The following is a 27904-nucleotide window of genomic DNA, read 5'->3' on the forward strand; positions in this document are numbered from 1 at the left end:
CATGTGGCAAGAAAATCTAAGCAACACTTTATCTGCTACTCATTTATCTTAAAATATTCTAGTCAGATTTCCTCTCTAGTGCAGCAAACATGTTTTCCTTCTACTTCTCAAACAACTATGACATTCCCGACCACAATGCAAGAAAGTTCTCTACAAGCTCCCAGCATTATGCAGCCCCATCAGTAGCTTTGATTATTTATTTGGCACTTCTCCAGCTTGCCTGCGTGGCTCTAAGACTGTCAGTCCTGCGCACTGATTCATATTCCTACTGGTTAATACAGTTCAAGTGCCAAAGGCAAGCCAAAGGGCGAAGCCAAAAATAGGTAGTAGCATCAGCTGGGAAAAGTAACTGATTCACATAATGTCAGAGACCCCGTGATGACCTTTTGAGCCAGTGTTTAATAGAAGGCATTGAAAATGAAGACTTCATGCCTAAGGCCATATTGATAGCATCATGGAAACTACCATAAGCCAGCACTGTTCTTTTGCGAGTTGTTTTTTTAATGATTGCTAATCTTGTTTAAGACAAGAAAAATTGCAGTTTACTTGACTGTTCTGGGTCTACAGGGAGGTTTCATTTCATTCTCCCTTTCCTTCCTCTGAAGCACCAGATGCCAGACAAGATTAGACAGCAGTTTGAACTAGAATGAAGAAAAAAAAATAAAAAACTTAAAAAACATTTGCATGACCTCAAAAATGCTCCTGGAACCAGACATCCAGATCCCGGTCCTCATCTGAACCAGCTTTATATTCCATCACTGTAGCAATGCAGAGGAAGTTAACAGAAAGTTGTCAAAGATAACTTTTATGCCTTACATAGAAAGTTCTTGGGACAAATAACCAATGGACCATGGACCGCCTGCAGTTGTTAGTGAGCAAGGCAGGAACATATTTTCATTCTCTTCTGAAAACGCCTGGTTTCGTCTTCCTTATCTTATATGGAGAGGGGGGGGAGCCATCCCTGTTCTCTACTCCTTTTGTGGGAATCAGTTTCTTTGGAAGTCTTTCCTCTGATTTTCCAAATCAAATTGTCATCTAGAAATTCTTCACCATCATACCAAAATGCAAAAATGAGTATTAGTGCTGAAGGACGCAATAGCTGAATAAGAAAGGTACTTATCCCTTATAAGGCATAACAACCCCACAGGAGTTATCCCTATCACCACTGGATGAATAGAGATTTTTACTGGTCTACAAAGCCCAGATCATACATATTCATGCCAAACATGTAGAGCTCTTGTCAAAAAGGCTTTAACCAAACACAAGGCAGGATGTAGGTTGCTCTTGAATCAATAGCTCCTGGTACGGTGATCTACAAAATGCCATAGCAACCAGTCCTGCAATGGGCTGAACTTCCTCTGAGGTAACATTCTGAGGGGAAGTTATGCCAACAACTCAAACCACATCTTGGGATGCAGCCCAGAGCGAGGAACCAGCCCCAGGAACTGCTGGCACCCTCCTCTTCAAGCTGCCAACTTCCTGGGTTGAGCTATATGAAGAAAAAAAGACATGAAGTGAAAAACCAGGAGGAAATTGGACTGAAAATGTTCTTTCCACTGGAGTTAAGCAGTATGTGAAAGTTGAAGCATTATGTTCAGGAGCCAGCCATTGAGAAGGCAGGTTCTCTGCTCCCTGTGGGTTGCTGAGAGGGGATTAGCCCCAGAAATGACCTTCTTCCCAGCTGTCGGTCTTGTCAGCACCTTTAAAGAAAAACTGCCTGTGCTGCGACCTTCACAGCATACCAGCTTGTGATACGAGACACATCTAGCCTAAACTGTGTTCTCCCAGCCCACCAAGTCTCATGAGGGACCAGCACTAGAGGCACAGGGAGAACGGCTGGGTGAGGAAGTTGAATGAATTTCTGGTACATTTTTAACCAGTAGGGTTGAGTACAAAACCTGAACCTCCATTTTTCCAGTTATGAAGATATCTGGAGATACCTGCGTCCTGTGTTCTTAGAGACACTTGTGTCCAAAAGATCTGCACGCTGGAGGATCATGGCCTGAATTGGAAATGCTTGTGCTGCTTGTGCTTGTGCTCTAACTCACACAGTACACAGTGGCAATGGTGTAGCCTCAGACAGGGAAGCCCAGATGTTCTCCAGCCACAGAGCATCGCACCACAAGGCACAATGTTGTGACTCCCACCATGACTTCGAGGATTGCCCTGGGACTGCGCTGCCCTACAGCAGGCAGCACCAACAGCCAGCAGATCAGCTTTTCTCAAACTGTTGCAACCTGTGTTTTCTCCCTCATAAAGTTTACCCTTCATACTGTAATCAGCATCCAGATACCCCTCCTCTCCTTGAGACTCACATTGCCACCTCTTCACCCACACATCCACATGCTTCTTGTGCTCTCCTGGGGACGAGGAGAAAGGGCAGGGTATCATATGCCCCTTCAAGAAAGGCTGATTAGATCATTTCAACCTGCTCCCTTTGAAATGAATAGTTATGGACCAACAAATAGCACACCCAGAGGTGACATTCCCCACATAAACGATTACTTAAGGATTAGTCACGCAGCTGTACCCAAAGCACATGGTTGGCTTTACAGGAAGGATTGTTGTAACATAGATGAATACAGATGACCAAAGCTGCCAGGACAGGGGCCCATCCTTCCACTTCAGCTGGCTAAAAAGTTTTTTTCAGGAGCTCTGTAGGCCTGTATTTGGTGCCTCCTAGAAGCTCCTGCAGCACTGCAGTTGGCAGTCATGAAAGGCAGGAAATCCTTTACAAAAACAAAGGAGTGAAGAACACAAAAAAGTGTCTGATTTCCTGATAAATCTTGATCACTGCAATAAAAGGTCCTCCCACTCCAGCTGGCAGTTTCTGAAGGACAGTAGAAAGACAAGAACTTTCCGCAGCATTTTTGATTGCAAAATTCATACAGGAACCCCAGGAGCTTTTTGCGCAGCCTGAGCACACAACCATGGTGCAAACTCCTCTGCATAGGGCCGGTCCTTTCCAAGGAGCTGAGCCCGGACAGTTTGTGTTCTCCTTCAAACCCAGGAGCAGCACTTGCTTTGGAAAAACTGCTCTGTGCAAGGCCCTAATCTAAAGTTTAGCCCTGGTAAGGGTGGAAAACATGCCACAGGTGACTTCACCATGATTTCATGTCAGCCCAGTTGTCTGTTACATTAATAATTGTGGCTTTCAGCAGAGTGGAGCCCAGCAGTTTCCTAGGATGTAACAGACGCCCTTTGGTTGCTCTACTTTCTTCCAATTACTAGTGTATCACCCTCATGACTCTGAAGAAAAATCCATGGGGAATATATTTTTGGGGGGTGGGGAGTGTGGCTGGATGTGTCACACTCACCCCCTAATGCTGAGCTACCAGCACATGTACAGGCACATGAAGTCCCCCATGAAATAAGACCAGCCTCCTGCTCTCCCCAGAAAACACACATCATCACTCCCTATCCATGTTTTCACGCCTGCAAAATCATGAACAAGACAATTACAGAGCAAACCTTGTAGCAGCAAGCCTTAATTATCAAGGCACCTCTACCTTCATAATTTCAAATACTTGTCAGCAGAAAAAAAAAAAATGGAAAAAAAAAAAAAAGAAGTAAAATGTCAGGCAAACCACAGATGCACAGAGAGACATGATTATTACATGATTATTATCTTACCACCACCACCACCTTTTCCTCCTTTAGCCATGGCTCTTCTCCAGGCTAACTGGAAGCCAGCCTGCTTGCTCCCTCCTCGCCAAGCCTGTGGCTCTCTGTGTGTCCCGTGGCTGCTCTCCCTGCTCTCCATCTTGGCCAGCACCCCAAGGCTGCTTTGAGGGGTCCCTTTGGTGGCAGGACGCAGCCATGGCCAGGTTCAGGCCCCAGCTGCCCGCAGCCCTCCCAGGGCGCAGCAAAATGGCGGAGTCGGGCCCAAGGCAGAAATTCCAAGTGAAAGTAGTCCGAGGCTCAGCCAGAAATGCTTGCTCCAGGGAGGAAAATCCACAGCATGGAGAGGAGCAGAGGGGGGAATAGGGTTAAGGAAAAATCCTGGTGCAGCTCTGCTCGCCGGGAGCTGCTGTTGACGCCAAGCGGGGTATCCCAGGAGGGGCTGGAAGTGCTGCTGCCCCATGGCCTAGGCCCTCTCCTGCTCCTTGGGGCAGGGATCAGCGGGGCATGGCCCAAAGGCCAAGCGAGGCACTGGCTGCACTCCGGTTTTTAAGGCTGGTATATGGTCTTGCATCAGCAGAGCCAGAGCTTTTATGAACAAGAAATGTTATTTCTTCCCAGGCTTCAGGAAATGAACCAAGAATCCTTTCCTGGGCACGGAGAGCAGGGATAGAGCCACTAACCCGGCTCCCACACAGTTATAGGGAGAAGATGCAGAACAGGGAAAGGATGGATCATCTCAGAGCTGTGGACAGAGGACGGACCAAAAGCTGTTTTCTGACTGCAGTTCAGCAGCTAGCACCCAACAAAATGAATTCAAATTCCTTTCTCACAAATCACCTACAGCTTGCTCCCACTCTGTGGATGGAAATAATGAAATGTCCTTGAGAAATTGAAATCCAGCCACTGTGTACATTTCAAGTGCCCCAAACTGCTGGATTGAAGATGTGGCTGATTCACCATCTCTAATGACCTCCCAAACCTAGGGAAAGGAGGACAGATCTGGGGAGGCTTTTTCTAGGCTCCCCTGGACTCAGGGGAGACCGTAGCATCTCTGCTAAATGAAAAATAATATAATGCAGGTCCCAGTCCTCCATTCACACTCATTTAGCCAGGTATGATGCTGTCAACAGCAGTGGCTATGCATTACTTTAACACAGGTGTAATTTAGCAAAGGGTCATGTCTGCTTTTTTCCCTAAAGAGCCCTTACAAAAAGCAATCTGTCAGACCTTCCTATTCAGATCATTCCCAAGTTATGTTCTGCAATACAGTCATAGAGAAAAATGTAGAGTGCTTTCACTTTAAAGTGAGATGATAAAAGAATCCATGATACCAGCAAGAAATTTCAAGGGGTGAGAGCAGTCCTTCCAACTCCACTGGGCTCTGACATTACAACTCCTCAGGCGAGTAAGCTAATAACTTACTTCATTCATTCCTTTTAGTGGGAAGCAAAAGTAAGTGCAAACCCAAGTCCTAACTGTTGCAGGTCTCATGCCTGGCTTGGGGTCTCAGTTTTTCCAGCTCTAATGACTAGGTGTTTATCATCTGAGAAGCTCATCTTTAGTGGAAGAGCAGAAGTCCACCTCTTAGTCCTCCAGCTGGCAGAAATCAGATGGTTGCAGTCCCACCCGTCCAGAGGGCAGTGTGCCAGCTTCCTGCCGGGGTTAGGAGGCAGCACCACGGTGGTGCTTTATAACCCAAGGGGGGATGGTGGCTCTGCAAAACTTTGTTGAAGCATCTCTTACACAGACTGCATGAACGGACCTGCTTGTGTTTTAGCACTGACCCACTCTAGAAAGGTTCTGTCTGGAAATCCTGGATGCTGCCAATGATCCTTCTTTCCTACTGACATCTGGATAACCTCCAGGAGCTCAGTCTTGCCACCTCCTGTGTGCGTGGATACTTTTGTTCCATTATAACTGTTTTTTGTATGTTAATAGCTAATGGTCATAGCTGGCCTTCTGACCAGGTGTCTCAGTCTGCTGCAGAATGCAGACATCTGTGTACAAGCAGGTTTCTTCGCAGGGACACCCTCTCACAGCTTTTGGTGCTGCCAGGAAACTTTCAGAGACCTTAACATGCTTTTCAGGTTCTGCACAACACAATGTGTTGCACAAAGCCACGAGCTCTTTTCTGCACCCTACTCTGAGACAAGCAAACCATTTGATCCATACCCTTTCAGAGCCACCAGAAGGCTCCCATTAGCTTGGCTGAGTTCAAGTTAGGCCTAGAGGCAATTTCCTGAAGAATCAGCTATTTTTTGCCAGGGCCTGGCACATAAGGAGGTGAGGTGATCATTTCTGCTATAGGACTAGAGATGTGGAAAGGGTAGAGGGGTGTTCATACCACTTACTTCCAGGCATCTTTGAGGAATTTCTTTCTCTTCCCCCACTGGAAGTGAAGGCAGACAAAGACTCTCACCTGTCCAGCACAGACAGATGAATTAGTGCCCAGGTTTGTGCCGCAGGTGACGTTCATGCACAGTTTGACAGCTTTGGGACTGAGAAGCATAAAACTCAGCCCTGCCCGGTTTTTGGCAGAGTGGCCAGGGGACACTCACCCTGTCCAGAAAAACAAATAGAGCTGTGAGCACATCAGAACATCCCAGGCTATGCACAACTCATGGCAGGCAAAATTAGTGGGTGGTGCACAATATTAATTCTGCTCCTTATCCATGTGCACCAGGATGCTGTCTTTAATTAAATTAACATAAGCTCTCTCTTTGACATTCTGATTTAATATTGTAGGCTTGGGGGTTTATCCCATTAAATGTGCAAAATGTGAATGCATCTCAGAGTCATTTTTTCATTTGTTTCTCTGTACCCACACAGTTTCAATTGTCTTAATGATCTAGTTTGTCTTTGCCAGCTGGGACGTATGCAGTGTTTGGTTCTTAAAAGGGGAGAACAAATCACTACAGTGGCTTCTCTACTGCAGGGCTGTGGGGAGCGCCCCACTGAGATGGAGAGCATGATGGCTGTCCTCTTCCCAAAAGTCACCCTGAGCCCGGGGGACCATGCTAACTGAAGAACAATTTGTGCTAGGCGCCAATACAATCCCTGCCCCATTCACCAGGGCAGAGCTTGTGTAGGTCCTTTGACCATTCTCGGGCAGATGAGGAGGGCTCTCTGGAAAGGCTGTTCTCCCTGGGCTGTTTTCTCTCTTTTAAAAGCACTTTTCACGTTGTCAAGTGGTGTGAAAATATCATGGAGAGCTGAGAGTTTTATTCAATACACAATGTACAGAGCAGGGATGGGTCATGCTGTCTCACTCATAGAGGGAGATTCCCTTGCACACGAAGTCTCCAGGTGACGCTGACCCGTTTTGTTAGGACTTCATGTCCAACTCCCTGCCCACCACCACCAGTCTCCTTCCTGGCCAGCTTTCTGCCACCAGGTAGCTGAGTCCCAGCCCCAAACCCATCCTGGACCCTTCATCAGTACCAGCACTTTCAGTGCAAACGGTGCTCACTCTCTGCACACACAAAAGGCTTGCTGCAAGGTAGTGAATACAAGGATCTTCCCCACTTGTTCCTTCTTCCTCCTGCTTGTCAGAAGCCAAGGAACCAGACTACAGTTTTGCAACACGTGGTCTGTGTGCTTCCATCCAGCCTTCGCATTTGCATGTTCCTGCCTGAATTAATCACTTAAATTAATGCTTGCTGATTTTCTCACGTCAATAAATGCACTGAATGCAAAACAATATCATCCTTACAGTGACTATTTCTAGCTCTACAGCTACCGATTAAAACAAAATTTGCTGACGTTTCAAAACCAGCAAAATCAGGCATCTGCAGTACAACTTCTGATGCTAAGTAGACTGTTACTAATGATGGGATGGCTTGTATTAAAAATTACATGGTTATTACTTTTAAATGCTTGACCACAGCAGCATAAAGCTCACTTGCTTTGCTCTTTAAAGGTAATGGGAACCTGCTGTACTGCAGGGTCATTATCAGGTTGGTTGTGGTGCTGGTGCTTTTCTGATGCCATCGAGTGTCTTCTCTTGATTCAGCATCTGGATCTTTTCTGGATCTTTACAATTCTTCCACCTTAATCTGGGAACCCATCTTCTTCTCCTGCTGTAGGTCTAACTGTGCCCAGATACTTCAGCCTACAAAGAGAGAGGACAGTAGAGGCAGGAAACAGCAGGCCAGGTTGATGAGAGCAGGGGTGCTCCTGCACAAAGCCGTTCCCTGGGGACAGCCCCACTCTGACAGTGCCACATACCCTGCTGGAGCGTTGGCTTGGCCTGGTCTCCGTCACTCTGTCCACACCATGGTCAGTGAGCTGGCCAGCACTGTGCAGCCCTCCCCGAGCCAGAAGCAGAGTGCGTTGTGCTGACAGTGACTAAAATGAAACCCATGTGATTTTACAGCTTGGCCTGGTAGGGTTCAAGGTTTATTTTTACTGAGAGCTGACAGTTAAAGCAGCGTCAGCTCCCAGTCACATCGGATGCCAGGCACAAGCCCTGTCGCCGACACTCAGCTCAGGGCCCCGGCGTGTGTGGTCACTCACCGAACCCAAACCTTTTAAGAGAAGATAACCAGTGCTCTGGGAGCAAGAGGCAGCACACAAAACATTGTCCCTGTTGATACTTAGCCATTAAAAACTGAGTCCTGCAAAGCTGCCTTATAGCTACGCAGAGGCTTTAACATAAAGTGGGTTTGCAGCTTTTGGCAGAAAGACCCTGCGAGGAGGGGCGAGGGAGGGGGGTATCTCTCTGTCAGGCTGCTCCCTTTAGCGCAACCAACACGACTTTCAGGGGAGCATTTTGCAGGAGAGGTTATGTTTCAGCCTGGGCTTCACAGGAAGTGGCTATCCCAAAACAAGGGCAGTTCGGCCTTCTGCTTCCTGCCCAGGGCTGGGGCTACCATTTCTCTCCACCGACCTCAAATCAGACACCAGGGACCAGAAGAACACACACCTCGTGCGTCTCCTCTGCTGCTCATGTTTCTCAGAAGCTGCACAATCACAGCACCAGGAATTTTTTAGCAAAATGTTTGACGTCAGTTTTGGTTTAGGGTTTCAGCCAGGTTTCATCAGGTTTATGCCCAAAAATATTCTAATGCCCTTTCAAAAATTGTCAGAATGCCTTATTCAACCATTTCTAAATGGAAAGTTTGCAAATTGTTTTTCTTAAGGAATTAATCCAATTGGCTATGTTTAATTAGAGTTGTCAGTATTTACACGTCTTCTGAAAATGAAATGTTTGATGGATGTCATTTTTTCAGCCCAATAATTTTTCCAGGCTTTTTGTTAGCAAAACTTTTCCTGGCTTTATCATCTCATCCCAGAGAAGAATTACACTACAAAATATTTTCAAAAAGCAGAAAAAATAATATTCCCTGTTTTTCCCTTGTTTTGACCAACTCTGAAATTGCAGCGATCGCGGCAGCGCTGTGCTCGCATGCCTCTCACGGGAGCTCAGGCTCCTGAAGGAGAAAGGGAATGCTAATTCCAGGGTTGACTTTACTTAATTAAACTGAAGGAATATTTTGGCAAATGACAAGGATTCTTCCCAGACCCCACCCTGACCAAGCTGTGCGTCGAAACACGCAATTTGATGATCCTTATTTTAGCAAAATGACTGCCAGGCTTTGTGACCCAGCAGGAAGACAGGCTGTTAACGAGTCAGATATTTATAGTGCGGATGTCAATAATTCGGACTATTTAATCACCACTTGCTTCGATTTGTCCACAGCTCAAGCAAAGGAGCAGGCTGTGCCAAGGGCAATGGAAGTGCACAGAGCTGGTCTTGGGTCTGGGATCTGGCTGTGGGTCATTGGAGCAAGCATCCATGTCAAATTTCCTATATGCATATGTGTCCCAGCCTCCGTGTTAGGCAATTGAGTCATGTACTTAATAAGCCTTATAATTAGCTAATTACCTAACAGTGAGCTTCTGATGATCCATCCCGGCATAGACGCTGGTCTAAAAGGTGCTCAGAGGCGGATCTCTCCAGCACACCTCCGAGCACAGCTGTTCAATGACAAAATGGCCCCCAGATGTTTTTGCAGGGCCCAGCTGCCTTCCAGCTGTGCCCTGCTGCTGTAACGGGAGGAGACAATGTGCTCAGGCTCCCACAGCATGCAGCACAGCCCTGCACCCCTAAGGTCCTTCTGGGGACTTCTCCCCACCTGCAGCACCCAAAGGACTCCTGGGTTACAAAAGCAGGACAGAAATAGTGATATTTTGCCAGACTCCTCTTCTAGCCTTCAGCAATCTGCAGTTTAACAGTCTGGAGGGAATTTTTTTTTTCCTGGATTTGCCCTTCAGCTATTTTTTGAATCTCTTTAAGCAGCCAGCACCCACAACCACAGCAGAGGTCAGCTCTGCCTTGTGGGAAGCCCTCAAGACCTTCCCCTCTTTTGAACATCCACCTGGAAAACATCATTAAGCATCTCCAATTTCTTGCATAAGAAGCACATAATGGTCCCAACGTCTAATCAAGCCATGCTGGATTATCCATCCTCCAGCCACGGCTGGATCCTGTACATCTGCTAATGCTCAGCAATGTGTGGTCTTAAAGGAGCTGTGGGTGGGGATGGGAAATACTTGCTTTTTTTGACTAATGGCACAGCATATATTTTGCTTGCAAAAGGCCTCTCAGATATGAAGTTTCACAAGTCATATGGAAAGGTCTTTTCTGAGTGCCCAGAGATGGTACACAGGCTAATCCTGTAGCACTGAGATGATACAAGCACACCCTGAAGAAATGAATAATTGAGGGCCAGCCCTAAATATTAATAGCGTACAAGGGGGAGAAGACACTTTCCTTAACTTTGCACTTACCAAGCTGCCTGTTTGGATTTGAGCGGAGATATTCTCACAACCGCTCCAAGCTCCTTAAAGCCCCTCCTAGAAGTCTTTGGAGCTCCAAACTAACGCTACCTTCGCCTGAAATCCCCCAGCTCATTTTCTATTCAACCCTCAAGAGGAACACAGCGGTGTTTATCAGAAGACGTGATCCAAATGCAAATGGACACGGAGGACTCTCGCTGAGTCCCCTGTCACACACACAGCAGCATCTGCATGGGAGAGAGGATGCACAGAGCCGAGAGAGAGGGAATGGGCGCAGCGAGCTGGGACGCCTGGCCAGGGCTGCTTGACACGATGCTGGGGTGGCAGAGGAGATACTGAAGGCCCCAGTTGACCCTCTCCAGCTGGCTAATGTTCATTTTGGGAGTGGTTTACAACATGCTGCCCCAGCAGGGACCATATCCCAGCCTGATTTTTAAGCAGGAGCAGACCAGGGCAGCTCTGTGAGTTGCAGAGGCAGGGGCAGGCTTCGTGCTACCCCCATACACTGCCCCAGCAATGCTGCAAGAAAGGGCACGTAGCTGAGTGCCCACACGGGAGCACGCCCGCCTTCTGCCTCCGCAGGCAAAGATTCCTGTGATGCCAGAGCCGGAGCAAGCCACTGGCAGGTACCTGACAAATGACGAAGGATGCGATTGGATTTTTTTTTTTCTTCAAACTAATCTGAGAGTGGAAGTGGGGCTCTGCAGACAGTGCATTGCGGGTGCGAGGCAACAAAACTCCCCTGCAGCATTCACCAACCCCGGGCCAGTACAAAAATAAGCAATGTATTAATTTAACAGAGAGAGAGAGAAAAAAAAATCTCTATTCTTTCATATGACTTAGGCTGCTCTCTGCTGGCTCTGTGTGCTCTGCACATGTTTGGGGTCAGAATCACCAGCAGCGTTACCAGCACTAACATTCACCTCCAGATCAAGCCCTGGGAGACACAGGGCCCCGTCCTCATCTGCCACTGGCTTCGTAGAGGAATTTAGACCTCTATCTTTACAGTATTCTGACCTAGTTTCTGTACCCTGCTATCACCTCTCGTTCCATGTTTTACACCTTGCTGACCCAAATGGCCTGGTGTGAAGTTCTGACTAATTTCTAGGTTATCCCAATAAAACCTGGAAAGGGCCTTCATGAGACAACACTCCAAATGTTAGGGGGCTAAAATACCCAAATAAAAGAACTTTCCACCACACTTATTTACGTTAAAGCATCTCTGTGAGGCTCCGTGACTTCTAGACCTGACTTCTTTGCTGGCAGCAGTAGCGGCGTGGCAGCACCCCTGCTGAGGAAGCACGGGGTTGAGGCAAAGCGCATTTAACAGCAGGCCGCATTTGGCTTGGTCAGCCTTGGGAAGCAGAGAAACGATCATTTGCAGCCAACACTGTTTTTGAGGATGGTTTTGAACTTTTTAGCGATGGCAGTGTGCCAGGTGCTGAGGAGCACTGCCCCAAGGGAGCCCCGTGGGAGCTGCAGCCAGCCCAGCCCCAGCCAGGTGCACCAAATTTCAATGATCTGAGCCTAAACGTGCTCCCCCTTTGCCTAATGTTTTGCAGGTGTTTGACCATTTACATCAGATCTTCAGCTTTGGAGGGCTCAGTGGGGGTTTGCTCAGCCACCGCCTCCCTGTGTCAGCCCCAGGGGGAGGATTTAAGTCCCTGTTCTCAGACCCCTCCGCCAGCCTCCTGTCCCCCAGCCAAGCCTACTGCAAAGGGCTGTGGCTGGAAAGCTGTCACCTCCCCAGCTGACGTGCCAGGGACTTGTCCTCACAGAGGCCCCACCACCCTCACTGAGGGCCAAGGCCACCCCACCTGCCTTTCCCCTCCTCCTGGCCTAGCCCCTGAGCCCTTCCCTTGTAGCCTGCCTCCAGCAAACACAGTGGAGGGGACCAGCCCGTCTGATGTTTGGGCAAGCGGAGGCCAATGGCTCCTGGTCTCCCTGAGCCCTGCTCCCACCAGACCGTGAGGATTCACCTACCCTTTCTGCTCAGTCTTTTCTTTCTAGGGCACTGGGGGTGAACCTGGCTTGCTTGAATTCAAGATAGATTACTTGTGATCAAAAACATAACGTGGTGTGACAACCCTGGGGTTAAACAACTTCTTCTCCCAGACAGCCAGTGCAACATGATGGTTAAAGCCCACCTCTAAGCGTGGTTTTGCTGATGGCTCATCTCACAAGTTCCTCCTGAAGGAAGGACAAGAAGGAGCTTGTGGGCAGCGATCGAGGTACAGCTGCTCTCCAGCAGCTCATTTGGAAGCCCAGCCAAGGAGAAAGAGCAATTTGAGTAAATGAACAAATAGGTCTAAAATGGCCTCAAATAGCTTTTGGCTGTAACTTAGAAGACACCTAACAGTGATGTTCTTGAGTCACTTTGCACAAGGCACAAGCTGAGGAGGGAGCCCCCCATGCCTGCTGTTTACAACAGAGCCAGGTGGGCTCATAAAGGAGCTGCCCCAAAGCCCTTCCTCCTTATGGAGCAATGCAGAGAAACCATAAGAAACAACTTTTTTATGGGGTCAGGCAGCATTATGTTCCTGTTTTTTTCCTATGCTAATCCTTATCAGACAGCTGACGCTTCACTGCCTTGCAGAAGCAACCGTGTCCATGGGCATCCGCCACATCCCAAATTTAGAACACTTTTTAACAAGCTAGGAGAAGCAAAATAAACAGCACTTGATCTGCGAAGCTTCCCATTCTTGACAGCGTCCCCAGAGGTGGTGGAAAGCTGAGGAGATAGCTCCTTGCTTTAATTGGTACATTAAAATTCTTCCAAGCCGCTACACAACTGTTAATAGGCAACTTAATTAAGTACTAACCAAGTTCATATTTCCACCCTCCAGAGGCTCTTGTTTCTTTTTTTTTCTTTTTTTTTCTTATTACAGCCAAAGCCATAGGGAGTTTTGTCCTTATCATGTAAAACAAGCTGAGGGCACTGACACCAGACAATTTATTTAACTCCTGATCTCAAGACACCTCCACCAGATGCCCAGGCCAGCACTTTCTTCCACAAAAAGAAGACTTGGAGAAATGATCTGTCTCCTTTTGCCACTCTACAGCAAGGGGTCCTGCTGTCCCCGTTTGAGCAGAAAACCTTCAAAGCAGATTAATTACTTCCCACAAGGCAGAAAAAAAGGGAGCAGACCCAGGACTCTGGGAACAAGGTGCGAATTGCTACAAGTCAGCAAAAATAAATGGCGAAAATCCTCAGCAGCAGCAGCAGTCGATTCACCCCTGCTGGGTGCCAAAAGGAGCCGCTGCCAGGCAGTGACAGCTCCTCTCCAGACTTCGGGTGTGAGCACACAGGCGTGTTTTAGGCAGTCGCATGACTGAGGAGCCTCCTTCAGCCTCTCAAGAGCACCTCTCAAACTCAGGCTTGCTCCACATGCTGCCCAGAGACCCCCCCCCCAAGGCACCACATGACAGAGAAGTGGCAAAGGAAAGAAGGTGCCATCGCCTGGTCCTGAGAGCTTCAATACCTGGCTGCTCCAACTACCTGGCTCTCTGTTGCTATCTGCTGAAGGGATCACAGGAATAAGCCCCAACATCATCGTAGGGTAACTAATTCCCTGCGTGCAGCTTAAATGTCAGGCTGGTTTGATGGGGCCGCCAAGGAGGTCCTCAGCAATGGTGTTCTCAGTTTTCCTTTTCTTTCTAAGGCCAGGCTGGGGTAAATCAAAACCTGCTTCAACAGCTGCCATGTAAAGTGATGGGTTTAATAGTCATGTGAACAAATAGTGGGGTTTCCATTACAGGTGAGTTATGAGCCATTAAAGAAAAAAAAAAAAAAAAAAAAAAAGAAGAAGAAAATGGGATTTCACTGCTGCCAGGCACACTTATGGTAATACCCACAGACAGAGGAAGGAGATGTGACTGCAGAGAAGCCAACCAGTCTGCCAGGTTAGGGAGTGAAGGAGCATTTGTTGCTCGAGATGAATGAATATGAATCCTTCTGCTCAAGGAGAAATGGTCTGTGTGTCTCAGAAGCCTTGTACACCAACAGGCACATTGCCAATGCATACGTCATGATTCGTGATTGAATGGTGAAGCTGATGGGGATTTTCCTCCCTGAAAAATAGGGTCTGTCTCCTCCTGTGCCATTTTTATTCCAAGGGAAACAAAGGATTTGATAGCCCCTAAACACAGTTATAGCATAGCTGGAGATTTCCAGCACTAATGTTACCAAACAGCTGGGCGGGGGACAGTGAGGGAAGTGCTCTGGCAACACAAGTCAGGGCGGCCATATAGACATCAAGTATGGTTTGGATTTGCTGAAGTACTGTCCCACGGGTAGAGACAGAAGCAGGAGGTGGTGGTGACAAACTGCCCCCTTAGGCCCTGGGTTGAATGAAAGGATTAAACCAGACAGGCTTGCCCCAGCAAGCACCCCTTTGAAAGGGACTGTACAAGGAGCAGAAATGTGCCTCGTAGCATCATCCAAAACTGGGAGACACCCGATGGGTTAAAAAACTGCAAAACCACATGGGTTAAAAACAGACCACTAAGTGTATTGTTGAAAATTCCCATTCCTCCCCACACTGAAAAGAAAAAAAAGCCTCTATGGAAAGAAAATAATAACAAAATGAAATAAAATGCTGATTTTCATGAGAAGCATAATCTTACAGTCATTTCTGTGGATGGCACATACAAAAAGAAAACCTAAACCCAACAGAAACTTGCTTTTCTTTCTTTTTTTTTTTTTTTCCTTTTTCCAGCAGAAATGAAGAGAGAGACCACCCAGGAAAAGCAGATACTGAAGAAATAAATCAAAACCTGGAGGAAAAAAAAAAAAAAAAGCCAAGTTTAATTTTCTGAGAAAGAAGTAAAGATCTCCTAACTGGGACCAAGGCAGTGCAGCAAACTCCCTGCAACAAAAGTCCATGGGGTCAAAGTGGCATGGGGGATCAGCTGTGGGAGCTATGGACAGGAGACATCTGCTGGGGCTCCCCGGGCTGGTGCCTAGAGGAGCTAAATCCGGATTACCCCATCTCTGTCCCTGAGCACTGGATGGACTTTGGCATGGGAGAGGGCCAGGAATTTCTGGGATGTGGATGGGAACCACCCTACTTGGTGTATGACTGTAAAGAGGGAATCCAGGTGGGGAAAAGGTCAAATAGGGCATTGTTGGGTTTGAACGGCCCAAAGTGCTGTTGGTGCCACATCTCCCCTCCCCACTGAGGTGCCTGAGCCAAACACAGTGTCTGAGGGCTTGAGACTGAGGACAAAAGCTTCCTCGGCTGCTCTGCTTCACCCTTTGGTAGAAGTCATCCTCTTCTGCATTCCCTTGGGAAACATTTGCCCTGAAGGCTGAGCGAGGAGAAACCTACCCTTAGTCTTTGGTCTTTGCCAGGACAGCCGGGATGGTGTTGTTTGGATCATACAAAGCTGGCAGCTTGGACCCCTCGCGGGTTTACACTGACCACCAAAGCTACACCTGCATGAACTTCCACCACCACCCTGGAAAGTGGCTGCCTGCCCGCGGCAGACATTGGCTCACGCAGCCTCACTGCACGCACAGTGATTTTGCAGAGAAATTCCCCTTTTGTCGCAGTACAACCCGCTCTGATCTGCTGCTCGTTCTTTGATCCTGTAGCACAGTCAGCACCAACAGAGGTAATTTGGGGAAAAACATTTCTTCCACAGGTGCAATCTGTTTTAGTTGATAGCACATACTCCTGAGACACTGGGGACTGCTTGATGCATGAGCAGGGTTTCCCCCAGACCCAGCTGAAATGACAGCTAATACTTGCGTACTTGCAGGTGGTGGTGGGAAACCATGTGAATATTTAAATACATACACGTAGGTGCAGAGGCTGTAGTGTCAAAACAAACTTTTAAACCACTTACTGCACTTTTATTTTTACACTTCCTTGGATAGCATAGCTAGGAGACCAGGGAACGTTATAATATAATTTCCAGGAATGTTTCTCTTCCAAGTTTTGTTTGGCTACACGGTACTGCTTCCAATTTCTACATCTCTTGAGGGATATACCAATTTCATGCTGTTTAACAGAGATTAGCATTTCCCTCTTGGAATTATGAAAATTATTTTTTTAAAAGAATTATTTATATGAACATTTCCATTTGCACAGACCATTTCCTTAAAATGCCAGGAATGTGAGTTACTATTACCCAACTGTCCCTTTTATATCTAGTACCGAGTTTTGAGTTTTAGTTTGATTGAAACACTGTGGGTAAATGTTAAGAATGTTTCCTTTAGTAGGTATATTCTTACACCACCATTTGACACTATGGACAGTGCTCTGATGGGGCTGCACACAGTGACTTTCCAGAAGACAGCTGAGAAGACTGCAAGCAGAGCATTCTCCCTCCCGGCTGAAGGCTGGGAAGAGCCCAAACCTGCCTTTGCCTTGCAGTAGTTCACTTAACCACTAGATGGCTTTGTGCACTGCCTAGCACAATCCAGAGCACTGCTCCTGGTGTCCAGGGCCTGGCTGATCTTGTACCGAAGTTGCAAAGAGGCCTTCCTTTGTCCACTGCATGCATTTTTTTTATTTTTAACTTAGTAATTGCCTTGTGTCCAGGAAGAGCTGTAATTCCATGATACTGCCCACACATCCTGCACTGCCCCGGGTTATAGAAGTACTCCATGAATAGACAGAAGTAGTGGCCTGGGTGCTCCACAGGCACAACCCTCTGCCAAGTGTCACTGCATCCCTTCCACTATCTGTCACAAAGCATAGACAGAAGTGATGGCTCCCGACAGGCCTTTTCATAACATCTGCCCAGCTCCTAGCACAAGGCAGCTCTGTACACATATATGCAGCTCTCTCTCTTCACTGTCCGAGCAGGGTGCACAAACATGGAATTATCTGGTCTTTGCCCTCCTCCAAGCTGTCCAACCCAACACATCACTGACTGCAAGGGAAGCCAGACAGAGCAAATAATGTGTTGGAAACTTTTATTCAGTAATCAGTCCTGCTGTGTGGGTAGCATCCCAGCAACTGGAACCCAAGTATGTAAAAATACTGAGTTTTCATAGTGAAAAACCACACCATATAAAATATTCCAGTATTGTCTCTTAAAACCATTATTTCAAGAAGACCCCTGTTTCAAAGGCAACATGCTTATTTATTTTGTTTGCTTTCTATTCTCAACTTCCCCCCTGCTCAAAAAATGTTGAGACAGTAACCCTCCTTACCCCCACACGCTACCCGCAAATTCTGGGGAGGAGGAAGACACTAAATGAAATCCCCCTTCTGATTTCCAAAGGTTTATTGACAAAATTTCTCCCAGTGGTGTCATGGACCAAGATGACGTAGATTACAGTGACACCAAGCAGTCCTGATGTTCCCTGTATTGAAGACAACCGTGGTGCTACTGAACTCTGATCAGAGGCTCTGTCTCCCGGATGAGCCATTGAAGAGCTTCAAGCCGACCTTGCCTCTCCAGCTCTGCTCCAATTACTTCCCGGCACTTCTGATGGTAGTCATTCACCCAGTTCAACTAGTGAAAGGGAGAGAGATGATATTCAGCATGAATGCAGAATAGCTGGTGCCTTTATAAGTTGTGTATAGCCAAAGACAGTAGTAGGCCACTTTGAGATGGGCTGTTAGGCCAGGATGGGATCCTGTCCCAGAGACAGACCTCTAATACGTGGAAGTGACTTGTAAATTTGATGAGGGTAGGAACTGAAGCAATTAGTCCTGGCTTTTCAGAGGAGCTAAGGTTCAGTTTAACTGACAAGTATTTAAAGTCTCTGCAAATCACTGCCTCCAACAAGTCAGAATAGCTACCTTGGCACAGTCTAGTAAATAGCTTTGCAAATTTGTAACTCTGAACAATGCAGTGATGAGATAGGAGTTAGCCTATTGATCTCAACAGGTAACCTTAAGGCAGATGAATCTTGGTACTGTTCAGTCCTCTTCAGAAAAAGGAAATGCAAACTGCAAAATGGATTGTCATTCAGAAACTGAGGATAGACTGAAGTAAAGTGGACAACATGGTAGAAAACCAGGATGAAATGTGCTATTGGTAGTGGGAAACCTAAACAGAAAGCTACAGTGTAAAGCTCTTCAGGAAACAAATACTGCTGAGCAAGTAGGATGTCTGCTCAGAGTCCATATGCACTGATAAACGTGGCATGGCTAAATGGGACCGACCATGAGTAGACACAGACGGCAACATGGGACAGTCATTAGTATAAGCTTCTGGAGAGACAGCATGGTAGTCTGACAGAAGCAAACGAAGGCACGAGTAGGAAAGAAGACTACATGTACCAGCAAATACCATATCAAAGGAACTACCAAAACAACATCACTAATGTCCTTGCTGCCCTTATCAGAGTGATTTAGAAGGGAAGGACCTCTAGAGAGGTCATCTAGTCTACTCTCCCACTCAAAATTGGATCATTTAAAATTAAGTCAGATTCCTCAGGGCCGCTCTCTGAATCTACCAGGTAGAGCAGAGGCAAGTGGTTCTTGTAAACAGAAATGTTTCTAGCATAAATGCGGCACTGGAAACTTACAGTTTCACTTACCTCTTTTTGTGTCAGCAAACTAACATCAATCATTTTTGTCTGGATTGGAACCAGGGTTAAGGGTTCAAAAGTCAGGCTCCCTCTGTTTTTGAAATTGTACTGCAACAGAAACACAAATGGGGTTGCAAATTCTTAGAAACAGCTCTAGCAAGATCATACTCTTATGTCAACACCAGACACAAAAAAAAAGCCTTGTAGCATTCAGATGAGAAGGTAGCAACTTAACAGTATTTTTTTTCCCTCATATCAAGCAAAGAATCTCAATATAAACCACTGTCATTTCTTTCAGCGGTCACTTCATAAAGGCTATGTCCCGGGTCACAATTGCACAGAACTAGCCATATGGTCATTTCCAGTTCAGCATCTCTAAAAGCATAACCCAGACAGACCTGCAATTATAATGTTAAAATCTGTCTGTAGTTTTGGTTCTACTGCCAAGGGGGGACTCTCTATCAGATATAAAAACCCTGACTTGAGAAGATCAACCAGCAATGATTCCAAGGCGCTGCATTAAAGATGATTCTCGTCTTTGACACCCAGACAGAAAACATTTTAAAACGACTCTCACATACACGTTTCAACCTATGGAAACTGCACAAGCAGAACAGTCTTCTGTGTCCCCATTAACAGGGGAGACAGAATCAGCCTTCACCAAGGCAGGGTTTTGGAGAGCAGCAGACTTGAGTAGGATTCAACTATCTGCAGCATGATCCTACCTCAAGTTCCAGTACTCTAAGTTTTACAACCACTGACTCATGAAGAAAGGGGCATCTTCAGTAGGTCACTCACCTTGGTTTCAGCAGGGATCACAAGGACAACATTTTCTATTCGGATCCCAAAGGACCCATCTTCATAATACCCAGGCTCTGCAGAAACAGACAATAATTAACTAAGACACACAGATACACTGTGCAAATACTTATTCCCTATGGCCAAACTTCCCCTTCATTGCTTTAGTTTGCTGAGGTCGCTAAACAATCTTGACATCAGGCACCCAGAGAAGCAAACAGATTTCTGCCTACTTAATCTGCACAGAAGCCCCGAGCAAGGTGACAGCAGAAGTTCTCAAAGAGAGGAGAAACCAGACAGCCCTCGAGCTCAGAGTCTCCTTCCGAGTCAAGAGAGCACCAAGTACATGTTCCAAGTACCAGAAACTCAGAAAATCTTCATCTCTTTATGAGAGGCAGGTAGGAAACCTCTCCCCTGAAGTCATCTTAAGAGGGTGTTCCCTGACTCCCTGAAAGAACTTAACAGCCCTGAAGGAATGCAAGTGTCTCAGCAAAACCCAGCAGGCTGTTAACTTACTACTGGGAAAGTAAGGCATGCAACGATATAAAGAGCTGGCTCAAATAGCCCATAGCAAAGACAGAATTATCTCCTGGTGTCCACCTAGTTGAGTAGCCAGCTCTTCCACTGCAGGTGAAGGCAGCCTGCCAGAGCTGGGATGGTCAGCAGCACAGCTCTGCTGAGGTTTGCACTGTACAGAAAAGGAAGCAGGCCTGCAGAACCCAACTGCAAAGATGCTTTACTGTGACAGCTAAAATCAGAGGGTCTTTACCCAGAGAGCTTAAACAATTAAAATAAACCGAGAAGGCAGAGTCAGAGCTTATGATCCCATCCTCCCTTTCCACCACTGCCAGATTTATCCCCTCTGCATCTTAAGAGCTTGGTCCCTCCCCTTAAAAGCCAGACAGAATCATCAATGTTAAATACCATCAGAGACGATCATGCCGGCCTCCAAAGGTTCATCTGCAAAGGTTTTGTAGCTAATGCCACAAGGACCCTCATGTACGTTTAGGAAAGAACCAACTCCATGTCCTGTTCCATGCAGGTAATCCAAACCACAGTCCCACAAGGCAGAGCGAGCAAAGGAATCTAGAAGGTGACCTGCAAGCAAAGGGGAACAGACAAACATAGAAAGAAAACTTTATCGAGTCAGGCTTCCTCAGAGACTGATAGTCACACTGAGGGCTCAAAACTAGAAAATGTGCAAAGAAAAATACGAAAATTTAAAAGGAACAAAGAAAACAAATCATTGGCTTGTTGGAAGTTACAGGGCACACTTAGACTGCCATTCAAGTCCATTCTTATCTAAGAAGCCCCTCTCCTTCCCAGGTTGCACAGCCTTTCTGTTTTGCTGTTTGCTCCACTGGGGTTTTCAGGAAAGAATCTGGTGTTTAAGTAGCATATAGTGAATTCAGTATCTTTCTTAAAAGGTAGCTGTGCTAAGATAACTCAAAGTGGAAGATGTGATAATTGCATTTGGTGAACAAACCAGGTAGCCTTCTTGCCTGGATGCCCAGTCCCAGTCATTTCAGGCTGTTTCAATCAGTGTAGAGGATTTCCATTGCCTGCATACAAACACCAAGTCCACATGTGCAAGTTCTGACACCCTCCAATTTCAGTTGGAGTTTCTCATGCCACTAGCCACCTGCTTTTCCTTCACACACTCAAGAATGCAAACTGGACGTAATTCTACAAAAAGGCATCTCGATATCAGGTTTAGGAGCAGGGAGAAAACAGCTTGCAACATGCACCAGCAGTGAATGTATATTACAGCTTCTCCTGCACAAAATCAAAACAGTCCCTCTGTGTGTCATTTTCCCATGCTGCTCACTGATAAGAGATTCCGCATTAATTGGAAGACAATTAGCCAGTTCTTTTGAAGCTGGAAAGTGACCTATCCCTTTGATAAGGCTGTGAGTAAAGCATAACGAACACAACCTCAGAGCACAAACAGGCCACGGGTGTATTACAGTGCCAGTGACTGATTAAAGTCACCATCACCCTAGAGCCATAGCACTCTGAACACCCTTCAGACTTCCCCCTCAAATTGTTTGGTGCTGGTTACTGCTGAAAAAGGGAGAAAAATCAATAATCCAGAATCCAAAATGTTGTGTTGGAAACAGACAGACAGTTACACCAACATCTGCCTAACACATCTGGACCTGTCACTCAATGCTGATCTTAGACCACTTAATGACTCTTCAGAGGTCACCACCGCCACGGTCAAGCACTCCAACTCACCAACCTACCTTTGGTTCCATTCGGGAAGATGGCTGCACTCACAGCTATGTGTCCCTTCAGGACATAGGTGAAGCATTCCTGCCAAAGAAACGTGTACCATAAATAAGCAGGGAGAGACAAAACATTGTCCTTCCCAGGAACAGAAAGAAAGACTGCATCTTGTAGCAAATTGCAGAGGATCTGCAAAGACCTACTCATGCTCTCCTGTGACTGGCAATGCCAAAGCAAAGCATGAGCAGAAAGTTTAAATTGCTCTGAAGATCTTTTTCAGCTAATATGCAGAATGTGTCACAATCTCAGGCTGCAGGCTTAGCAGCAGGATTCATCTGACCTACATGATTCATTTTCTTTGTGGCTATAGCTTTACTTCCTGAGCATAGCCTACAGCGTATTTTCATTACTGAGCAAACTATAATGATGAAATGAGTGTTAATTAAAGAAACATTTTAAAATAAACAAAATTACATCACTGAATTTCCAACACGGACCTTCTCAGAGCAGTCAGACTGGATTTTAACACAGTACACTAGACACTAACCACTACTGCAACCCTGCATTGGATACTGAGCTTTATGCTAAACGAAACTCCTATAACTCCCATGTTGGGCAGCCAGTAATGGTTATCCACAGCCCACTGATTTTATTATCTCTTAGAGAAGACATGTCATTTAGTAGATGAGAGGTGTGCATTTTATGATATGAAAGCGTCATTCTCTAAATTGCTGGTGTTTTGAAAATCTGAAGTCTGACAGTCTCCTTTTCAATCTGCAAAATGCTGTCACTTTTATTAGTACAGAAATGATACCTGACAGATCCCTGTGACTATATATCAGTAAGGCACGTCACTAAATTTAGGCCATCATGGTTTAAGCATCTCTAGTAAGGGTCAGATTGCAAAATACTGAGATACCAACTTACCTTTTCATAGGCTGATGGTGTGCCAAAATGCATTGTCCTGGTCACATCTGTTGTACCATCTCTTCCAGAAGCAAAGAAAGATGCAGGAAGCCAAGGAATGGGGGGTGGGAAAGAAAGATCAAAGTGAAAATGCACAGAAAACCCCATCAGACTGCAGAAAAACAGACTAATCATTGGGTAAAGTTATCCACTCTGTGCTACACAAAACTGATGCTATAAAAGTTCCCAATCTCAAGAATTCCTGAACACACACACGCATCCCTGATGCAACAATAACGATTTACAATTCAAAATGTTATCTTTCATCCATAAGGATCCCAAAGCTCTTTTCAAATTATAATCTAGACTGCTCATAAACATCAAGTTAATTTGAGGTTTAGCAGCTGGTACCTGCCCATTGAGAACAGGACAGAAAAGGCCAAATTTATTCTATCTGTATGAAAGGTGATTCATTAGCAGTTTAAAAATATATATTTATGCACAAATTACAGCTACCAGCTGAGGAGAAGGAAGTGCAAGTAGGTTTTGTGTCCTTTTCATCCTCAGGATGCTTTGTGCTACAAATTATCTATCATTTGGATACGGGTTAGTCTGAGACATTAGAAAATGGCTCGAAGTTCCTTATGCAAATATTATTTTGAGCCTGTTGTGAAAAACACAAAGGGTTTTGAAATAATGAGTTTCCTCTGAAGCACTCACTGCTGTGCCATCACTCTTCCCCAGCACGCACTGGCCATGGTCACGGTTTAACTTCCCAGCAGTGACAAGCTTAGCATCCCTGTGACAATGCTACCATAAGTGCCCTTGATGTCCAGCTTGCATTTTATTCAAATGGCTGCTTTTCATAGTGGCACTAAGGAAATCGTTAATTAGGCCATCAGGGGGGAAGGAGGGGAGAGGGATCTCATTGTAAAAGTCTTATCAAAGGATGTCTACATGGTTCATTTTCAAGGCTCTTCCTGACTGACAAAGCAAAAAGGCATAGCTCTAAAGACAAAGCTCATCTCAAAGGAGCAGCCAGGTCCATCTCGCATCTCTCTGAACAAACTACTTCTCATCTATTTACACTGGTTAAAAACACCCCTTCTTTCATTTTCCAAGGGGTCAGAGCTACACAATAAACATCTGCAGAGACTGAGGCTGCTGCCAAAAAAAAAAAGCACAGCAGAGAGTGAGTCAGACATGATGCCTTCCCAAAAACACAACTGAGACCGAGTAGCCACTGGGATAAGAAAACCTGCTCGAGTCTCTCTCTGGAAAGGCAGAGAATCCCACAAGGCAGTGCCATCCTGCTCCTTTGCTCTGTCTTATCCTGACCTCAGCATCAGCCAGATCATTACCTTCTGCCCACATCCTTACTCAGCTTCGTAGGCAGCCTATGGCTAAACCTGGGAAGCCAGGCCTGCTCCCTACTCCCTGCAACTCTAACATGAATGTGCCAGTGAGCAGAGCTGCAACAGACGGAAACACGTGCCACCAGCTGAAGCATATCTACCATCACGCTGTCAATGGGATTCTGGGGAACGGCACTTTTGGATCTCACCTCCTACCCCAGGCAAGGCTAGTCAGCAGCCCTAGTCTGCTGCCCCAAGCCTAGCTCAGCGCCTTCTGGCAGGGATCAGTCACCCAGTGACTGCGGGGTTATGAGTATAGCATCACACTATCATCACGCATACGTTAGCATCACACATACATCAATCTCCTTCCACAGGGATACAACAAGCAGGCTTTCTGTGAAATGGCACTGTAGTCAAAACCACACTTTGCCATGTTTGCCAGAGGAACTGCGAGCTGACCCTGCAGGGAGGTCACTAGGAGCAGAAGATGTAGCTGTTCAGCCCCATCCATCCCACTCACTTGTACTGCGCTCCCGAGTCCAGGAGGTAGATCTCGTTCACAGACAGTGTTCTGTTGGTCTCAGGAACTGGCCTGTTCAGTTAAAGACAAATGTTTTTGTTCCACCACCTTAAGGTCTCCAGCCCACATCTGCAGTCCAGAAGCCGTATTAAGTGCAAGCTTGGATGCGTCAGCTCTGATTTTTTGTGGCAGTGATAGAAATCCAACACATGCTCAAGCAGGGTTCATACTGAGGAATGTATTTTCTACAGTGCATAGCGCTAAAGTACAAAGAATAGCTTTGTTGCTTCCAGGAAAACCCTCAGCATCTGTTCCTGGACACACTGCAGAACAACTTGCACTTCATATTTGTCGGCCCAAGACTTCTACCCCCAAATAGCCCTTCTCTATGGCCCCTGGGCAGTTCAGCATCATAATACGTGCATGCTGCCAGCAGGAAGAGATCTTTGTTTAATATGTGTGGAATAAATTAAGATGGCAATCAACAGCGACTACATCTCCCTGGAGTAAGATCATACTCTGTTGTGATGCCACAAAAAGCTTGACAACTCATCCCAACTATGCTTGCTGAAGGATGAAAGAAGCAGCCACGTTTCTCTTACTTGTAGTGAATGATGGCTCCATTTGGACCTGTGCTTGATATAGTAGCAAAACTCAATTCAACGAAGTCTTTCTGTTGGCTGAAAGAAAAGATTGTGGTCAGTACAGCACGAGCAAGAAGAGCACACCAGGCACCTGCAGTGCCCCATCCTCACTTTCACTTCATCTTAGCCTTCCCTTAGCCTTGAAAGCCACCTGGGCAAGAAACACTTGAACAGAAGAATTGTACAGATCCAAATCCTGTTGACCCAACCGTGTGGGAGCCTGCTTTCCACCTCCACCCTTTTCTTACTAGTAAGAAGTTCACCACCCAGACCACCCGGGGAAGAGATGTCCTGAACTATTTCTTTGTTACTTATTTACTTATAGACTTTTCTAGAGGTCCTGTTATATACAGACTGGACTATCTCCCAATACAAATGCTGCTCATTCTCCACCAGAAGAGGAAATCTAACTCTTCCATGAACTCTTGTGTGGTAAGAAAGCAACCATCTCATATTTAAGTGTCCTAACCTGCAACATTCCTCTTTGCTGTCTTAGGAGGAAAGTGGGACCCAGTGGGCTGGGACTTGTACCTCCCAAGAGACCCAATTCTTCCCCAGCTCTTTCAAATGTTCAAAGAAATGCTGGAGTTATGGTTTATCCTCAGGTAAAATATATCTGTGAGTGAGCAGGATTTCTACAGAATAAGAAAGGATAAAAACGCCACCAAGAAAACACCCTCACACGGGGATTTACATTTTACCTGCGGAACTCCTCCGCTTTGTCTGCGGCAATTATTTCTGTCACTGTTCCCTTTGGAACCTAGTGGACAAAGATGCAGGTTGAATTAGTACACTAACTAGCAAAGAAAATGCTATATGCCGCAACACTAGCCCCCCCCTCTGAGTATTATGAAACCCAATCTTGAAGTGGCCTGTTTCCAGGTTTTCTGTCCTCATTCCTCAGTAATGAGGAACACAAACCCAGCTGTATTGTGCAGGGCGTGCGAGAAGCAGGAAGCAGAGCTGGTCAGAGCAGGATTGCTGAACCTCGCCTAGGGAACAGCTGCTGCAGTATCTACTTCACTGAGATATGCACAGAGTAACATCTCAGAATGCAACATCTCCTCACATACACATCACAGTAAGTGTAAACAGTTCGCTCCATTTCAACAGCCCATGCTATTAGCAGAAATTTTATGCCTTTAATCTAGAGATGGAAGCAGTCAAAGGAAAAACAAAGCATGGATGTCAAATTCTGGGCATTTACTAAATCAAAACCTGCAACCCACGGGGACTGAATCAACTTGCCCTGGACTGGACAGGAAAAGAGATAGGTCTCATAACCCCTGAGGCAGGTTTCTTGAGTTACTCAGACATGTAAAAAGGTACCTTCTGGAAGTCAAAGCATTTCCATAGGTGAGTTCAATGGACTTAGATATGCAGTAGCACACAAGCAGCACAGCTCAGTGACTGCAACACCTGACATTCTGCACCTTCACTGTGTACTTCTAAACCAGAACAAACACGGGTAATTTCACTTTACCCCAGTTTTACTGCACATGGGCATGACCAAACCTCTCCATTCATAAACACCAAATCTGTTAATTCTGCCAGAAGATATTTCATTTTACTTTATGATTTGCACTAACAAACCAGCACAAGAGAGTATTAACACTACATTAAGTCTGTTCGCATCGTTCCTCACCTGCTCTGGCTTTGGCCTGTGCAAAATAAGTGTGAGTGTTTTCAAAAAAAAAAGTCTTAGGCCTTGGATGGAAGTATGATTGAACACACACACACCCCAGAAGAAAACCCATGTATTTCCCCATTTATATCAAAGGGGCTATAAAGAATATAAAAAAGTTCATGCTAATGACAAATTTTACTTAATAAGATTTCAGCTTAAAAAAAGTAATACAATACCTCCTTTTCCAGCCAGTTAAAGAGCTCACACAGGGCAACAGCGTCTTTAACCTATGTTAAAATAGGCACAAGCAAAAGGAATTGTGAAGAAAAAAAACTAAGTTTCAGTACAAACACTGTTTTTGATGCAAAGCAATTCAACCTGCAAGTTTCAGAAATACAAACTAAGAGGTAATCTGGTGTTTTCAGCTTTTGCATCCTGCAATTACTGCAAGCATTGGAAATGTACCAGGACAATTAAATAAGCGTTAATACAGGTTTTCTGCTGCGATGTATCTTACTCTGAAGAATTACCAAGTATTCAGCAAACACTAGCTTTATCCCACACATAATTTTCAGGTCTCTTTTACACACAAGATCTTGCATTTCAGCTCATGGGAGGTAACCACGCAACACATTTGGCCATGAACAGGGGAACAAGATCTCTGCACAGTACAAATATTTTTACTTCCCTTTAACTGACAGGGTAATAAAGCATTGAAGTAGGAAGTAGCAGATCCCAAGAAAATGGCAGCAAATAAGGGACAAGCCCAGAACTGCCAATGCTGCTTCAACTAGCACATTTGTCCTGTTGTGAAACCTGCTGCTTGGAATTTAACAGGAAATAAACAAAAGCAAATTTCAGCCCTACCATGAACCTGTTTCACAGGCAACTTCTTTGCTTGAA

At 45.9% G+C, this 27904-nt stretch overlaps 1 protein-coding gene across 2 annotated transcripts in view; it reads right to left on the reverse strand.

The window, feature by feature from the left end:
- Positions 1–17338: 17338 nt before the first annotated feature.
- Positions 17339–27904, reverse strand: part of XPNPEP1 (X-prolyl aminopeptidase 1) — a 30119-nt gene continuing 19553 nt past the window's right edge. For both annotated transcript variants that reach the window (XM_080597288.1, XM_080597287.1), the window contains exons 11-20: positions 27238–27288; positions 26076–26134; positions 25333–25410; positions 24731–24802; positions 22874–22934; positions 21964–22033; positions 20642–20815; positions 19718–19794; positions 18929–19027; positions 17339–17895 (exon numbers count right to left, since the gene is read on the reverse strand). In XM_080597288.1, coding sequence (XP_080453414.1) covers positions 17767–17895; positions 18929–19027; positions 19718–19794; positions 20642–20815; positions 21964–22033; positions 22874–22934; positions 24731–24802; positions 25333–25410; positions 26076–26134; positions 27238–27288 — 870 coding nt within the window. In that variant the 3' untranslated portion in view covers positions 17339–17766. The remainder of the gene's footprint in view (positions 17896–18928; positions 19028–19717; positions 19795–20641; positions 20816–21963; positions 22034–22873; positions 22935–24730; positions 24803–25332; positions 25411–26075; positions 26135–27237; positions 27289–27904) is intronic.

The sequence above is a fragment of the Anser brachyrhynchus genome, assembly GCF_964034855.1.
Source record: "Anser brachyrhynchus genome assembly, chromosome: 6".
NCBI lineage: Eukaryota > Metazoa > Chordata > Aves > Anseriformes > Anatidae > Anser > Anser brachyrhynchus.